General features: G+C 50.5%; 1 protein-coding gene across 4 annotated transcripts in view; it reads right to left on the reverse strand.

Moving 5' to 3' along the window:
- The window catches only part of FIRRM (FIGNL1 interacting regulator of recombination and mitosis), a 926,412-nt gene that overhangs the window by 817,933 nt on the left and 90,103 nt on the right, over nucleotides 1–18,376 (reverse strand). For 3 of the 4 annotated variants that reach the window (XM_063940283.1, XM_063940284.1, XM_063940286.1), the window contains one exon: nucleotides 1,009–1,113. The exons of the other annotated variant lie outside the window; for it this stretch is intronic. In XM_063940283.1, the coding sequence (XP_063796353.1) occupies nucleotides 1,009–1,113 (105 nt within the window). The remainder of the gene's footprint in view (nucleotides 1–1,008; nucleotides 1,114–18,376) is intronic. 4 annotated transcript variants of the gene reach the window in all.

Here is an 18,376-nt window from a genome sequence, read left to right on the forward strand (position 1 = left end):
CCCGCTGGTACCGTGATAGATAGCTGTAGTTGGTGTGGAGGGACTTGCTCTTCACTGACAGTGCTGTACAGGCAGGAAAATGGCGATGAACTTAATGGCGCTGTCTTCCCGCTCTTCACAGGATTATACTGTCCTGAGGATTCATGCTGGCTGAGATCCGGGGACCCCGACAGGCTGTGTGACCAGTGTAGGGTGTAGGCGCTGGCTCAGGGCGCCCCACTATGTACCACTGAGCCTCCTGGAGCACAGTTAATACTGCGCTCCTACCCTGATGCCACCATCTTCACACCGGCCCCCCGCTTGCTAGGGGGGGGGGGGGTCGGCGACTCACTCGCCATAATCTTCAGCTCTGTAAGGGGGTGGCAGCATGCTGCTGGGGTGAGCGATCCCCTGCGGCGGGGAATGATCTATCCGGTTTGGAGCTCAGTGTCCAGTCAGCAGAGACAGTGGCTCACACCCCGCAAGGTGGACACTGCTCCCCCTCTTAGTCCCTCGCTGCAGGGAGGCTGTTGCCAGAAGCCTCCCTGTAAAATTATAAACTCTAAAAAGAAACTTTACCAAGGAAACTCTGTAGAGCTCCCCTAGCTGTGACCGGCTCCTCCGGGCACATTTTCTAAACTGAGTCTGGTAGGAGGGGCATAGAGGAAGGAGCCAGCCCACAATCTCAAACTCTTAAAGTGCCAATGGCTCCTGGTGGACCAGTCTATACCCCATGGTACTAATATAGACCCCAGCATCCTCTAGGACGTAAGAGAAAAAGCCCGGGATTGGCCTCCCTAGTCTCTTTACTTACTTTACTCATTAGCATAAGTATTTTAATTCTTGAACAAGCTGACACGACATGCTCTGCTAAACCCAAATCAGATCTTTAAATAAAAAAAATAAGTAATCTACAGTACATCCCTATAATGTGAGATAGTTCACACTAAAAAATGTATGACATGCACACACTTATAAGAACGAGTAGTATCTTTAGATTTGGAAGCATAAACCACATTAAAGCGATACCTGCAGAATATTCCGCAATGCGCTCTTCAGTTCGGTATTTTGATTGGATAATTCCGTTGCTTGACTAGAGATTTCATTCACTGCATTGCAGAACTGTTTTACAGTCTGAAAAAAAAAAAAAGCATAAAAAATTTAAAATAAGATTTTACTCACCGGTAAATCTATTTCTCGTAGTCCGTAGTGGATGCTGGGGACTCCGTAAGGAAAGGAAAGGATTTTGGAATCCAGGGTAAGACTCATACCAGCCACACCAATCACACCGTATAACTCGAGATTAACTTACCCAGTTAACAGTATGAACAACAAACAAGCATCACTCAACTGATGCCACATAACATAACCCTTTAGTAAGCAATAACTATATACACGTATTGCAGAAAGTCAGCACTTGGGACGGGCGCCCAGCATCCACTACGGACTACGAGAAATAGATTTACCGGTGAGTAAAATCTTATTTTCTCTAAAGTCCTAGTGGATGCTGGGGACTCCGTAAGGACCATGGTGATTATACCAAAGCACCCAAACGGGCGGGAGAGTGCGGATGACTCTGCAGCACCGAATGGGCAAACTCAAGGTCCTCCTCAGCCAGGGTATCAAACTTGTAGAACTTTGCAAATGTGTTTGAACCCGACCAAGTAGCAGCTCGGCAAAGCTGTAATGCCGAGACCCCTCGGGCAGCCGCCCAAGTAGAGCCCACCTTTCTTGTGGAATGGGCTTTCACTGATTTTGGATGCGGCAATCCAGCCGCAGAATGAACCTGCTGAATCGTGCCACAGATCCAGCGAGCAATAGTTTGCTTTGAAGCAGGAGCACCCAGCTTGTTGGATGCATACGGACAAACAGCGAGTCAGTCTTCCTGACTCCAGCCGTTCTGGTCACATAAATCTTCAAAGCCCGGACTACGTCAAGCAACTTGGAATCCTCCAAGTCACCAGTAGCCGCAGGCACCACAATAGGTTGGTTCAAATGAAAGGATGACACCACCTTTGGCAGAAATTGCGGACGAGTCCGCAATTCTGCCCTATCCATATGGAAAACCAGATAGGGGCTTTTACATGACAAAGCCGCCAATTCTGACACACGCCTAGCCGAAGCTAAGGCCAACAGCATGACCACTGTCCACGTGAGATACTTTAGCTCCACGGTCTTAAGCGGCTCACACCAGTGGGATTTCAGGAAACTCAACACCACGTTAAGATCCCAAGGTGCCACTGGTGGCACAAAAGGGGGCTGAATATGCAGCACTCGCTTAACAAACGTCTGAACCTCAGGCAGTGAAGACAGTTCTTTTTGGAAGAAAATGGATAGGGCCGAAATCTGGACCTTTATGGACCCTAAGTTCAGGCCCATAGTCACTCCTGACTGTAGGAAGTGCAGGAATCGACACAGCTGGAATTCCTCTGTAGGGGCCTTCCTGGCCTCACACCAAGCAACATATTTTCGCCATATACGGTGATAATGCTTTGCTGTCACATCCTTCCTAGCCTTTATCAGCGTAGGAATAACTTCATCCGGAATGCCTTTTTCCGCTAGGATCCGGCGTTCAACTGCCATGCCGTTAAACGCAGCCGCGGTAAGTCTTGGAACAGACAGGGCCCTTGTTGTAACAGGTCCAGTCTGAGAGGCAGAGCTCTGTGAGCATTTCTTGCAATTCCGGGTACCAAGTTCTTCTTGGCCAATCCGGAAAAATGAGTATTGTTCTCACTCCTCTTTTTCTTACAATTCTCAGCACCTTTGGTATGAGAGGAAGTGGAGGAAACACATATACCGACTGGAACACCCACGGTGTTACTAGTGCGTCCACAGCTATCGCCTGAGGGTCCCTTGACCTGGCGCAATATCTTTTTAGCTTTTTGTTGAGACGGGACGCCATCATGTCCACCTGTGGCAGTTCCCATCGATTTGCAATCTGCGTGAAGACTTCTTGATGAAGTCCCCACTCTCCCGGGTGGAGGTCGTGCCTGCTGAGGAAGTCTGCTTCCCAGTTGTCCACTCCCGGAATGAACACTGCTGACAGTGCTAGTACGTGATTCTCCGCCCAACGAAGAATCCTGGTGGCTTCTGCCATTGCCACCCTGCTTCTTGTGCCGCCCTGGCGGTTCACATGGGCTACTGCCGTGATGTTGTCTGACTGCATCAGCACTGGTTGGTTTCGTAGCAGAGGCTCCGCTTGACTCAGGGCGTTGTATATGGCCCTTAGTTCCAGGATATTGATGTGCAGACAAGTCTCCTGACTTGACCACAGCCCCTGGAAGTTTCTTCCTTGAGTGACTGCCCCCCATCCTCGGAGGCTTGCATCCGTGGTCACCAGGACCCAGTCATGTATGCCGAACCTGCGGCCCTCGAGGAGCTGAGCACTTTGCAGCCACTACAGAAGAGACACCCTGGCCCTGGGGGACAGGGTGATCAGCCGATGCATCTGAAGATGCGATCCGGACCACTTGTCCAACAGATCCCACTGAAAGATCCTCGCATGGAACCTGCCGAAGGGAATGGCTTCGTATGACGCCACCATCTTTCCCAGGACTCGCGTGCAGTGATGCACCGATACCTGTTTTGGTTTTAGGAGGCCTCTGACCAGAGTCACGAGCTCCTGAGCCTTCTCCTCCGGGAGAAACACCTTTTTCTGGTTTGTGTCCAGAATCATGCCCAGGAAGGGCAGACGCGTCGTAGGATTCAGCTGTGACTTTGGAATATTCAGAATCCAGCCGTGCTGTTGCAACACTTCCTGAGAGAGTGCTACGCTGCTCAGCAACCGCTCCCTGGACCTCGCCTTTATGAGGAGATCGTCCAAGTATGGGATAATCGTAACCCCTTGCTTCCGAAGGAGCACCATCATTTCCGCCATCACTTTGGTAAATATTCTCGGTGCCGTGGATAGGCCAAAAAGAAACGTCTGGAATTGGTAATGACAGTCCTGTACCACAAACCCGAGGTACTCCTGATGAGGTGGAGAAATGGGGACATGCAAGTACGCATCCTTGATGTCCAGAGACACCATAAAATCCCCCTCTTCCAGGCTTGCAATGACCGCTCTGAGCGATTCCATTTTGAACTTGAATCTTTTCAGATAAATGTTCAGGGATTTTAAATTCAATATGGGTCTGACCGAACCGTCCGGTTTCGGTACCACAAACATTGTGGAATAGTATCCTCTTCCTTGTTGAAGGAGGGGAACCTTTACCACCACCTGCTGGAGATATAACTTGTGAATTGCCGCTAACACTACTTCCCTTTCTATGGGGGAAGCTGGCAGGGCCGATTTGAGGTAACGGTGAGGGGGCATCACTTCGAATTCCAACTTGTATCCCTGAGACACAATCTGTATAGCCCAGGGATCCACCTGTGAGCGAACCCACTGGTGGCTGAAATTTCGGAGACGCGCCCCCACCGCTCCTGGCTCCTGTGGAGCCCCAGCGTCATGCGGTGAATTTAGTGGAAGCCTGGGAGGACTTCTGTTCCTGGGAACTAGCTGAATGGTGCAGCTTCTTTCCTCTACCCCTGCCTCTGGCCAGAAAGGACGCACCTCTGACCTTCTTGCTTCTCTGTGATCGAAAGGACTGCATTTGGTAATACGGTGCTCTCTTAGGCTGTGAGGGAATATATGGCAAAAAGTTTGACTTCCCAGCCGTAGCTGTGGAAACTAGGTCCGAGAGACCGTCCCCAAACAATTCCTCACCCTTGTAAGGTAACACCTCCATGTGCTTTTTGGAGTCGGCATCACCTGTCCATTGCAGAGTCCACAGGACCCTTCTGGCAGAAATTGACATTGCATTTATTCTAGAGCCCAGTAGGCAAATGTCCCTCTGGGCATCCCTCATATATAGGACAGCGTCTTTTATATGCCACAGGGTCAGTAAAATGGTATCCTTGTCTAAGGTATCCATTTCCTCAGACAGATTATCTGTCCATGCTGCTACAGCACTACACATCCAGGCCGACGCAATAGCCGGCCTCAGTATAGTACCTGAGTGTGCATAAACAGACTTCAGGATACTTTCCTGCTTCCTATCTGCAGGATCCTTTAAGGGCGGCCGTATCCTGTGACGGCAGGGCCACCTTTTTACATAAGCGTGTCAGAGCTTTATCTACCCTAGGGGAGGATTCCCAGCGCATCCTGTCCGTTGGCGGGAAAGGGGACGCCATAAATAACCTTTTGGAAATCAGCACTTTCTTATCGGGGGAATCCCATGCTTTTTCACATAATTCATTTAACTCATGTGAAGGGGGAAAAGTCACCTCTTGCTTTTTCTCCCCATACATATACACCTTTTTGTCAGGGACAGGGTTTTCCTCCGATATGTGCAATACATCCTTCATAGCTATAATCATGTATCGGATGGCTTTAGTCATTTTAGGCTGCAACTTTGCCTCATCGTCATCAACACTGGAGTCAGAATCCGTGTAGACATCTGTGTCAACCAACTGGGATAGTGGGCGCTTTTGAGACCCCGACGGCCTCTGAGCTGCAGAATCAGACACGGGTTGAGACCCTGACTGATTATCCAACCTTTTATGCAAGGAGCTTACGTTATCATTTAACACCTTCCACATATCCATCCAATCAGGTGTCGGCGCCGTCGGCGGCGACACCACAGTCACTTGCACTTGTTCTGCCTCCACGTAACCGTCCTCGTCAAACAGGTCGACACAAACGTACCGACACCGCACACACACAGGGAATGCTCTAATTGAGGACAGGACCCCACAAGGCCTTTTGGGGAGACAGAGAGAGAGAGAGAGTATGCCAGCACACACCCCAGCGCTATATAACCCAGGGATTACACAGTAACTTAGTGTTTACCCAGTAGCTGCTGTTTATGATCATTTGCGCCTAAATTTATGTGCCCCCCTCTCTTTTTACCCTTTTTCTACCTTGATACTGCAGGGGAGAGCCTGGGGAGCTTCCTCTCAGCGGAGCTGTGAAGAGAAAATGGCGCTGGTTAGTGCTGAGGAAGAAGGCCCCGCCCCCTCAGCGGCGGGCTTCTGTCCCGGGTCTGTGTAATAAAATGGCGGGGGCTCGTACATATATACAGTGCCCAGCTGTATATATGTGTCCTTTTGCCAAGAGGTATCCTAATTGCTGCCCAGGGCGCCCCCCCCTGCGCCCTGCACCCTACAGTGACCGGAGTGTGTGGGTAGTGTGGGCGCAATGGCGCACAGCTGCAGTGCTGTGCGCTACCTCATGTGAAGACAGGAGTCTTCTGCCGCCGATTTCGATGTCTTCTTGCTTCTGCCGGCTTCTGACTTCTGGCTCTGCGAGGGGGACGGCGGCGCGGCTCCGGGAACGGACGACAAGGTCAGGTCCTGTGTTCGATCCCTCTGGAGCTAATGGTGTCCAGTAGCCTAAGAAGCGCAACCTAGCCGCAGTTAGTAGGTTTGCTTCTCTCCCCTCAGTCCCACGTAGCAGAGAGTCTGTTGCCAGCAGAAGCTCTATGAAAATAAAAAAACCTAACTAAAATACTTTCTTATTAGCAAGCTCAGGAGAGCTCACTAAAAGCACCCAGCTCTGGCCGGGCACAGATTCTAACTGAGGTCTGGAGGAGGGGCATAGAGGGAGGAGCCAGTGCACACCAGGTAGTACTAAATCTTTCTTTAGCGTGCCCAGTCTCCTGCGGAGCTCGTCTATTCCCCATGGTCCTTACGGAGTCCCCAGCATCCACTAGGACGTTAGAGAAATAATATTATTTTAAACAAATAGAAAATTAAAAATGAAAAAATTACCCCACCACACACACACAAAACACCACAACTAGTTCTACATATCACTGGATTATAGAGATATTTGATGTTACATTGGAACTGCTGTTTCTGTGCTTGGTGCAGCACATATACTTTGTTATATAAATATATAACTACGCCTGGTCATAAGCGTAGTTAGAAACACCACCTACATATTATAAATCCTTATAGTTCACGGCCACATAGACCTAAAGAAAAAAAAAAATATTGGATTTTAATTACCTACCAGTAAATCCTTTTATCGTAGTCCTTAGAGGATGCTGGGGTAAATATTAGTACCATGGGATATAGACTGGTCCACCAGGAGCCATTGGCACTTTAAGAGTTTAACAGTGTGGGCTGGCTCCTCCCTCTATGCCCCTCCTACCAGACTCGGTCTAGAAACTGTGCCCGAGGAGACGACATACTTCGAGAGAAGGAATTACACAGATAGTGGCGAGATTCATACCAGCTCACACAACAGATAAATACGGCTAACATGCCGGAAAACTCAGCAACAGCTGAAACAGTACTGAAACAGTAAACAATGCAGGATTTACCTAGGAACCAGGTAGAACTGAACGATAAAACAAATGCAGGAAAACCAAAGTGCTGGGCGGGCGCCCAGCATCCTCTACGGACTACGAGAAAAGGATTTACCGGTAGGTAATAAAAATACTATTTTCTCTTACGTCCTAGAGGATGCTGGGTTCCATATTAGTACCATGGGGATGTACCAAAGCTCCCAGTACGGGAGGAAGAGCGCGGAGGCTCCTGCAAGACCGCTTGACCAAACTTGAGTTCATCAAAGGCCAAAGTATCGAACTTGTAAAACTTGGCAAACGTGTTCGACCCAGACCATGTAGTTGCTCGGCAAAGGTGTACAGCCGAGACGCCCGGGCAGCCGCCCAGGAAGATCCCACCTTACGAGTAGAGTGGGCCTTTATTGATCTTGGACACAGCAATCCTGCCGTAGAATAGACATGCTGGATAGTGAACCCGTTCCAGCGTGAAATCGACTGCTTAGAAGCAGGACACCCAATGTTCTTGGGATCATAGAGGACAAACAGAGAGTCACTTTTTCTATGACGAGCCGTCCTCTTCACATAAATCTTTAAAGCCCTCACAACATCCAAGGCCTTTGAAGCAATTGATGAGTCCGTAGACACTGGCACCACAATAGGTTGACAGAAGAAAAAAGGGGGGTGTTGTAGGTGCACTGTCTCTAGCATTACTGATATCATATAGCTTAGCATATAATAAATAGTGGAGTTTAGTTATGTATTGATCAATGCATGAAGCTGCAGCCCCGCGGCAAGGGACTCCACTCTGCTGCAGTACCTAACACAATAGGGGTTCAAACCTAGGGCACGGGACCCCCCAAAAAACCACAACCAAGCAACCCCAGGGCATCGCAGGGAATAATTATGTGTAGTGAGAAGGATTAAGGGATAGGTGAGAAAAAAAAAATAAGAATTTACTTACCGATAATTCTATTTCTCGGAGTCCGTAGTGGATGCTGGGGTTCCTGAAAGGACCATGGGGAATAGCGGCTCCGCAGGAGACAGGTGTCACAATCCTGACTGTAGGTTTATATTTGGTGACTTACCCCTGCCATCTGTCCTGGATCCTGTGTCTTTTCACTCACGGAGTTAAACAGCTTGTCAGCACTATGAGTATTCCTGAGTTCTCTGCCTGAGAGGTAATCAGCTCCACCTGTGGTGATCTCCTGTGTGAGGCTGAATTCAGTAATCTAAAAGCAAGCATCCTGTGTTTTGCAGAAGTCCAGGCTTCAGTGTTCTCTTGGCCTGCTAGGCCTCATTCTACATCACAGCCTTGGCTAGAGTAGTCACATGTCAGTGACATCACCTAATCCTGCCCACCAATCATCAAGGACCAGGAAGTATAAATCAGGAGGCTGAGTTGCAATCTGGGCCAGTTCCTTGTGTCACATACAGCCTTGTGTGAGTCTGAAAAGCTGAGCTCCCTAAAGGTAACCTTTGTACCTAAGTTCCTGTGGAAACTCTGTTCCCTTGTTACCGTATGGTTTACTTTTGTGTTGCCATTGATTTCACCATTTCCCTGAGTCTCAATGTAAAGGCACAGCTGCAGTGTTTTGTCTTAAAGGCACAGTACAGAATTCCGTGTTCTCCACTAAAACCACAGTTGTCGTGTTTCAGTTTTACTACTGTTGTAGTTGGGATCTCCAGAGCTCAGTACCTCCGTGCCTCAGTACTTCCGTGCCTCAGCACCTCCGTGCCTCAGTACCTCCGTGCTTCCAGCACCTCCGTGCCTCAGTACCTCCGTGCTTCCAGCACCTCCGTGCTTCCAGCACCTCCGTGCCTCAGCACCTCAGTACCTCAGTACCTCAGTACCACCGTGCTTCCAGCACCTCCGTGCCTCAGCACCTCCGTGCCTCAGCACCTCCGTGCCTCAGCACCTCCGTGCCTCAGTACCTCCGTGCCTCAGCACCTCCGTGCCTCAGTACCTCCGTGCTTCCAGCACCTCCGTGCCTCAGTACCTCCGTGCCTCAGTACCTCCGTGCTTCCAGCACCTCGTGCCTCAGCATCTCCGTGCTTCCAGCATCTCCGTGCTTCAGTACCTCTGTGCCTCCACGCACCCCAGTGCCTCCACGCACCTCAGTGCCTCCACGCACCTCAGTGTCTCCACGCACCTCAGTGTCTCCAAGCACCTCAGTGTCTCCAAGCACCTCAGTGTCTCCAAGCACCTCAGTGTCTCCAAGCACCTCAGTGTCTCCAAGCACCTCAGTGTCTCCAAGCACCTCAGTGTCTCCAAGCACCTCAGTGTCTCCAAGCACCTCAGTGTCTCCAAGCACCTCAGTGTCTCCAAGCACCTCAGTGTCCGCAAGCACCTCTGTGTCCGCAAGCACCTCAGTGTCTCCAAGCACCCCGTTAGCACAATTATACCTGGTATTCTTCACTGATTCATCAGTGCCTTTCCAGTTCTGTCTTTCAGGAGACCTTCAGCATGCCTCCTGTCTGCCGACCTAATCCTGCATGAGGAGAACCTAGATTCGGCCATCTCTGCTGCGGTTCCTCTTCCCAGTCACCGGAGGAAACCCAGAGTCCACAGCATTTCAGAACCAGGTCAGTGGTAGTATTCACATAATCCTCCAGTCGCCCGCACAGACTTCACTACACCGGGTTCACAAAAACCTCAGTCATGACAGTAGGAACTGGCCACATGGACCCGGCCGAAAGTGTTAGTCTGACGCATGACCTCCTAAGCAATATTGCAGGACGCTTGGAAGGTCTGGAGTCGACTCAGCATCGATTGGCACAGTGTCTGCAGCGGAATTCGTCCTCCAGTGATTCTATGACCTTCTGCTCTAAGACTCCTGACCAACTGCAGATTTTCTACCAGATGTTACTACAGTTACAAGAACTTTTGCCTAGTATTCTCTCTGTGATGCCTGATCTCCTCAGGAATACTACCAACGTTGTTGATCCTGTTTTGTCCCATCCAGTTAATAGAGTCTCTTCCTCTGCGCAAGGGAAAGTTTTTCATCAGAGCTATCCACGGCCCAAGCTCTCTGAAGCTGAACGTCAGCGGCGTAAGGAGCTACATCTCTGTCTTTACTGTGGAAATTCTGGTCATTTTGTTAAAGACTGCATTCTTCGCAAGCCAGGTAATAGTGACAAATCTCAGTATCATAGTGCTCATGTCTACAAGTCATCCACAGTATCCGATCCTTCTGCTGCTGACGGGGGTATCAAGAAGGCTACTCTTCTGAGAGAGACTCAAATTTATGACTGGGGTCCGGTGGTTAAAAGACCTTATCCCAAGTTGGGTGTCCAGAGAAGAATGTTCAAGCCATTTACAGTCACAGAGGAGTCCGTGTCCACAGCCCCAGGAGGGGCGTCTTCAGAGCGTCCAGCCCCAGGAGGGGCGTCTTCAGAGCATCCAGCCCCAGGAGGGGCGTCTTCAGAGCGTCCAGCCCAGCCAGAGATTCTACAGAGTGCTGCCCAGCCAGAGATTCTACAGAGTGCTGCCCAGCCAGAGATTCTACAGAGTGCTGCCCAGCCAGAGATTCTACAGAGTGCTGCCCAGCCAGAGATTCTACAGAGTGCTGCCCAGCCAGAGATTCTACAGAGTGCTGCCCAGCCAGAGATTCTACAGAGTGCTGCCCAGCCAGAGAGTCTACAGAGTGCTGCCCAGCCAGAGAGTCTACAGAGTGCTGCCCAGCCAGAGAGTCTACAGAGTGCTGCCCAGCCAGAGAGTCTACAGAGTGCTGCCCAGCCAGAGAGTCTACAGAGTGCTGCCCAGCCAGAGAGTCTACAGAGTGCTGCCCAGCCCCGTGAAGAGGGGGCTCTCGCCTCAGCCCAGCCCCGTGAAGAGGGGGCTCTCGCCTCAGCCCAGCCCCGTGAAGAGGGGGTTCTCGCCTCAGCCCAGCCCCGTGAAGTGGGGGCTCTTGCCTCGGCTCAGCCCTGTGAAGAAAGGGCTCAGCCCGTCCCGGTTCCAGCCGGTCCAGCAATACTCCAGGCCCTGCCTGGTCAGTCCGTCCCGGTTCCAGCAATACTCCAGGCCCTGCCTGGTCAGTCCGTCCCGGTTCCAGCCGGTCCAGCAATACTCCAGGCCCAGCCTGGTCAGTCCGTCCCGGTTCCAGCCGGTCCAGCAATACTCCAGGCCCAGCCTGGTCAGTCCGTCCCGGTTCCAGCCGGTCCAGCAATACTCCAGGCCCAGCCTGGTCAGTCCGTCCCGGTTCCAGCCGGTCCAGCAATACTCCAGGCCCTGCCTGGTCAGTCCGTCCCGGTTACAGCCGGTCCAGCAATACTCCAGGACCAGCCTGGTCCGTCTCCTTTGGCTCCAGCCAATTCAAGTATCCTCGGATCCAATCCAGTCCTACTCGTCCAGCCAAAGCTTCCTTCAGTTTCATCCTCTAAGCTTTCGTCTGATGGTTTTCCACCTATTTTCTTTGATGGAGATTTATTGCAATATGCCGCTCTGGTTGAACAATTTCTCTCTCGGATGGAGTCTGATCCTTTAGGTGCAATAACTCCTTCCAACGTTACTCGATATCTGTTCCTGGCATTCAGAGGAAGAGCTTTGGAGTGGGCCAACATGCTCTTTGAGAGTAATGATCCTGTGTTCCATGACTTACAGACTTTTAGTAACGCTGTAGTTAAAGAATTTAGTCCTAAACCTTTGGAACCTTCTACAGTTTATTCCTCAGTCCTTTCGGATGAAGGAAATTCCAGTCTTGTCTATGATGGATGGTCTACCTGTTCTGAAGATGAAGATCAGGAAGACTTCTAAAGAATCCAGCTTAAGTTTTGTTCTGGACCCTCTGGTTTCCACTTTTTAGAAGCTTTGTGTACAAGTTATTCATCAAGTTCCTCTAAGATTCAAGATGGGTGTCCGGAGTCCACCCTTGAAGAGGGGGATACTGTCACAATCCTGACTGTAGGTTTATATTTGGTGACTTACCCCTGCCATCTGTCCTGGATCCTGTGTCTTTTCACTCACGGAGTTAAACAGCTTGTCAGCACTATGAGTATTCCTGAGTTCTCTGCCTGAGAGGTAATCAGCTCCACCTGTGGTGATCTCCTGTGTGAGGCTGAATTCAGTAATCTAAAAGCAAGCATCCTGTGTTTTGCAGAAGTCCAGGCTTCAGTGTTCTCTTGGCCTGCTAGGCCTCATTCTACATCACAGCCTTGGCTAGAGTAGTCACATGTCAGTGACATCACCTAATCCTGCCCACCAATCATCAAGGACCAGGAAGTATAAATCAGGAGGCTGAGTTGCAATCTGGGCCAGTTCCTTGTGTCACATACAGCCTTGTGTGAGTCTGAAAAGCTGAGCTCCCTAAAGGTAACCTTTGTACCTAAGTTCCTGTGGAAACTCTGTTCCCTTGTTACCGTATGGTTTACTTTTGTGTTGCCATTGATTTCACCATTTCCCTGAGTCTCAATGTAAAGGCACAGCTGCAGTGTTTTGTCTTAAAGGCACAGTACAGAATTCAGTGTTCTCCACTAAAACCACAGTTGTCGTGTTTCAGTTTTACTACTGTTGTAGTTGGGATCTCCAGAGCTCAGTACCTCCGTGCCTCAGTACTTCCGTGCCTCAGCACCTCCGTGCCTCAGTACCTCCGTGCCTCAGTACCTCCGTGCTTCCAGCACCTCCGTGCCTCAGTACCTCCGTGCCTCAGTACCTCCGTGCTTCCAGCACCTCCGTGCTTCCAGCACCTCCGTGCTTCCAGCACCTCCGTGCTTCCAGCACCTCCGTGCCTCAGCACCTCAGTACCTCAGTACCACCGTGCTTCCAGCACCTCCGTGCCTCAGCACCTCAGTGCCTCAGCACCTCCGTGCCTCAGCACCTCCGTGCCTCAGCACCTCCGTGCCTCAGCACCTCCGTGCCTCAGCACCTCCGTGCCTCAGCACCTCCGTGCCTCAGCACCTCCGTGCCTCAGTACCTCCGTGCCTCAGTACCTCCGTGCCTCAGTACCTCCGTGCCTCAGCACCTCCGTGCCTCAGTACCTCCGTGCTTCCAGCACCTCCGTGCCTCAGTACCTCCGTGCCTCAGTACCTCCATGCTTCCAGCACCTCGTGCCTCAGCATCTCCGTGCTTCCAGCATCTCCGTGCTTCAGTACCTCCGTGCCTCCACGCACCCCAGTGCCTCCACGCACCTCAGTGCCTCCACGCACCTCAGTGTCTCCACGCACCTCAGTGTCTCCACGCACCTCAGTGTCTCCAAGCACCTCAGTGTCTCCAAGCACCTCAGTGTCTCCAAGCACCTCAGTGTCTCCAAGCACCTCAGTGTCTCCAAGCACCTCAGTGTCTCCAAGCACCTCAGTGTCTCCAAGCACCTCAGTGTCCGCAAGCACCTCTGTGTCCGCAAGCACCTCAGTGTCTCCAAGCACCCCGTTAGCACAATTATACCTGGTATTCTTCACTGATTCATCAGTGCCTTTCCAGTTCTGTCTTTCAGGAGACCTTCAGCATGCCTCCTGTCTGCCGACCTAATCCTGCATGAGGAGAACCTAGATTCGGCCATCTCTGCTGCGGTTCCTCTTCCCAGTCACCGGAGGAAACCCAGAGTCCACAGCATTTCAGAACCAGGTCAGTGGTAGTATTCACATAATCCTCCAGTCGCCCGCACAGACTTCACTACACCGGGTTCACAAAAACCTCAGTCATGACAACAGGGCACAAAAAGTAAAGCTTTACGATCAGGTGGTGTGTACTGGCTCCTCCCCCTATGACCCTCCTCCAAGCCTCAGTTAGGTACTGTGCCCGGACGAGCGTACACAATAAGGAAGGATCTTGAATCCCGGGTAAGACTCATACCAGCCACACCAATCACACCGTACAACCTGTGATCTAAACCCAGTTAACAGTATGATAACAGCGGAGCCTCTGAAAAGATGGCTCACAACAATAATAACCCGATTTTTGTAACTATGTACAAGTAATGCAGATAATCCGCACTTGGGATGGGCGCCCAGCATCCACTACGGACTCCGAGAAATAGAATTATCGGTAAGTAAATTCTTATTTTCTCTATCGTCCTAGTGGATGCTGGGGTTCCTGAAAGGACCATGGGGATTATACCAAAGCTCCCAAACGGGCGGGAGAGTGCGGATGACTCTGCAGCACCGAATGAGAGAACTCCAGGTCCTCCTTAGCCAGGGTATCAAATTTGTAGAATTTTACAAACGTGTTCTCCCCCGACCACGTAGCCGCTCGGCAGAGTTGTAATGCCGAGACCCCTCGGGCAGCCGCCCAAGAAGAACCCACCTTCCTTGTGGAGTGGGCTTTTACCGATTTTGGCTGTGGCAGGCCTGCCACAGAATGTGCAAGCTGAATCGTACTACAAATCCAGCGAGCAATAGTCTGCTTAGACGCAGGAGCGCCAAACTTGTTGGGAGCATATAGTATAAACAGCGAGTCAGATTTCCTGACTCCAGCTGTCCTTGAAATGTATATTTTTAAAGCTCTGACAACGTCCAACAACTTGGAGTCCTCCAAGTCGCTTGTAGCCGCAGGCACTACAATAGGTTGGTTCAGATGAAATGCTGACACCACCTTAGGGAGAAAATGCGGACGAGTCCGCAGTTCTGCCCTGTCCGAATGGAAAATCAGATATGGGCTTTTGTAAGATAAAGCTGCCAGTTCTGACACTCTCCTGGCCGAAGCCAGGGCTAGTAGCATGGTCACTTTCCATGTGAGATATTTCAAATCCACAGTTTTTAGTGGTTCAAACCAATGAGATTTGAGAAAGTCCAAAACAACATTGAGATCCCACGGTGCCACTGGAGGCACCACAGGGGGCTGTATATGCAGCACTCCCTTAACAAAAGTCTGGACTTCAGGAACTGAAGCCAATTCTTTTTGGAAGAAAATCGACAGGGCCGAAATTTGAACCTTAATAGATCCCAATTTGAGACCCATAGACAATCCTGATTGCAGGAAATGTAGGAATCGACCCAGTTGAAATTCCTCCGTCGGAGCACTCCGATCCTCGCACCACGCAACATATTTTCGCCAAATGCGGTGATAATGTTACGCGGTTACTTCCTTCCTTGCTTTAATCAACGTAGGAATGACTTCTTCCGGCATGCCTTTTTCCTTTAGGATCCGGCGTTCAACCGCCATGCTGTCAAACGCAGCCGCGGTAAGTCTTGAAACAGACAGGGACCCTGCTGAAGCAAGTCCCTTCTCAGAGGTAGAGGCCACGGATCTTCCGTGATCATCTCTTGAAGTTCCGGGTACCAAGTCCTTCTTGGCCAATCCGGAACCACTAGTATCGTTCTTACGCCTCTTTGCCGTATAATTCTCAATACTTTTGGTATGAGAGGCAGAGGAGGAAACACATACACCGACTGGTACACCCAAGGCGTTACCAGCGCGTCCACAGCTATTGCCTGCGGATCTCTTGACCTGGCGCAATACCTGTCCAGTTTTTTGTTGAGGCGAGACGCCATCATGTCCACCATTGGTCTTTCCCAACGGGTTACCAGCATGTGGAAAACTTCTGGATGAAGTCCCCACTCTCCCGGGTGAAGGTCGTGTCTGCTGAGGAAGTCTGCTTCCCAGTTGTCCACTCCCGGGATGAACACTGCTGACAGTGCTATCACATGATTCTCTGCCCAGCGAAGAATCTTTGCAGCTTCTGCCATTGCACTCCTGCTTCTTGTGCCGCCCTGTCTGTTCACATGGGCGACTGCCGTGATGTTGTCCGACTGGATCAACACCGGTTTTCCTTGAAGCAGAGGTTCTGCCTGGCTTAGAGCATTGTAGATTGCTCTTAGTTCCAGAATGTTTATGTGAAGAGACGTTTCCAGGCTCGACCACACGCCCTGGAAGTTTCTTCCTTGTGTGACTGCTCCCCAGCCTCTCAGGCTGGCGTCCGTGGTCACCAGGATCCAATCCTGTATGCCGAATCTGCGGCCCTCCAATAGATGAGCACTCTGCAACCACCACAGAAGAGATACCCTTGTCCTTGGAGACAGGGTTATCCGCTGGTGCATCTGAAGATGCGACCCTGACCATTTGTCCAACAGATCCCTCTGGAAAATTCTTGCGTGGAATCTGCCGAATGGAATTGCTTCGTAAGAAGCCACCATTTTTCCCAGGACTCTTGTGCATTGATGTACAGACACCTTTCCTGGTATTAGGAGGTTCCTGACAAGCTCGGATAACTCCTTGGCTTTTTCCTCCGGGAGAAAAACCTTTTTCTGAACCGTGTCCAGAATCATCCCTAGGAACAGCAGACGTGTTGTCGGAATTAACTGGGATTTTGGAATATTCAGAATCCACCCGTGCTGTTTTAGCACTTCTTGAGACAGTGCTAATCCCATCTCTAGCTGTTCTCTGGACCTTGCCCTTATTAGGAGATCGTCCAAGTATGGGATAATTAATACGCCTTTTCTTCAAAGAAGAATCATCATCTCGGCCATTACCTTGGTAAAGACCCGAGGTGCCGTGGACAATCCGAACGGCAGCGTCTGAAACTGATAGTGACAGTTCTGTACGACGAACCTGAGGTACCCCTGGTGTGAGGGGTAAATTGGAACGTGGAGATACGCATCCTTGATGTCCAAGGATACCATAAAGTCCCCTTCTTCCAGGTTCGCTATCACTGCTCTGAGTGACTCCATCTTGAACTTGAACTTCTTTATGTACAGGTTCAAGGATTTCAGATTTAGAATAGGTCTTACCGAGCCATCCGGCTTCGGTACCACAAATAGAGTGGAATAATACCCCTTTCCTTGTTGTAAAAGGGGTACCTTGACTATCACCTGCTGAGAGTACAGCTTGTGAATGGCTTCCAAGACCGTCACCCTGTCGGAGGGGGACGTTGGTAAAGCAGACTTCAGGAAACGGCGAGGTGGATCCGTCTCTAGTTCCAACCTGTACCCCTGAGATATTATCTGCAGGATCCAGGGATCTACCTGCGAGTGAGCCCACTGCGCGCTGAAATTCTTGAGACGACCCCCCACCGCCCCCGAGTCCGCTTGAGAAGCCCCAGCGTCATGCTGAGGCTTTTGTAGAAGCGGGGGAGGGCTTCTGTTCCTGGGAAGGAGCTGCCTGTTGCTGTCTCTTCCCCCTTCCTCTGCCTCGTGGCAGATATGAATATCCCTTTGCTCTCTTGTTTTTAAAGGAACGAAAGGGCTGCGGTTGAAAAGTCGGTGTCTTTTTCTGTTGGGGAGTGACTTGAGGTAAAAAGGTGGATTTCCCGGCTGTAGCCGTGGCCACCAAATCCGATAGACCGACACCAAATAACTCCTCCCCTTTATACGGCAAAACTTCCATATGCCGTTTTGAGTCCGCATCGCCTGACCACTGTCGCGTCCATAAACTTCTTCTGGCCGAAATGGACATAGCACTTACCCGTGATGCCAGTGTGCAGATATCCCTCTGTGCATCACGCATATAAAGAAATGCATCCTTTATTTGCTCTAAAGACAGTAAAACATTGTCCCTATCCAGGGTATCAATATTTTCAATCAGGGACTCTGACCAAGCTACCCCAGCACTGCACATCCAGGCTGTCGCTATAGCTGGTCGTAGTATAACACCTGTATGTGTGTATATACTTTTTTGGATATTTTCCATCCTCCTATCTGCTGGATCTTTAAGTGCGGCCGTCTCAGGAGAGGGTAACGCCACTTGTTTTGATAAGCGTGTGAGCGCCTTGTCCACCCTAGGAGGTGTTTCCCAGCGCGCCCTAACCTCTGGCGGGAAAGGGTATAAAGCCAATAACTTCTTTGAAATTAGCATTTTTTTATCGGGGGCAACCCACGCTTCATCTCACACACCTCATTTAATTCATCTGATTCAGGAAAAACTATAGGTAGTTTTTTCACACCCCACATGATACCCTGTTTTGTGGTACCTGTAGTATCAGCAATATGTAACGCCTCCTTCATTGCCAAAATCATATAACGTGTGGCCCTACTGGAAAATACGGTTGATTCGTCACCGTCGCCACTGGAATCAGTGCCTGTGTCTGGGTCTGTGTCGACCGACTGAGGCAAAGGGCGTTTTACAGCCCCTGACGGTGTTTGAGGCGCCTGGACAGGCACTAATTGATTGTCCGGCCGTCTCATGTCGTCAAACGACTGCTTTAGCGTGTTGACACTATCCCGTAATTCCATAAATAAAGGCATCCATTCTGGTGTCG

Source organism: Pseudophryne corroboree, chromosome 9, assembly GCF_028390025.1.
Source record: "Pseudophryne corroboree isolate aPseCor3 chromosome 9, aPseCor3.hap2, whole genome shotgun sequence".
Classification (NCBI taxonomy): domain Eukaryota; kingdom Metazoa; phylum Chordata; class Amphibia; order Anura; family Myobatrachidae; genus Pseudophryne; species Pseudophryne corroboree.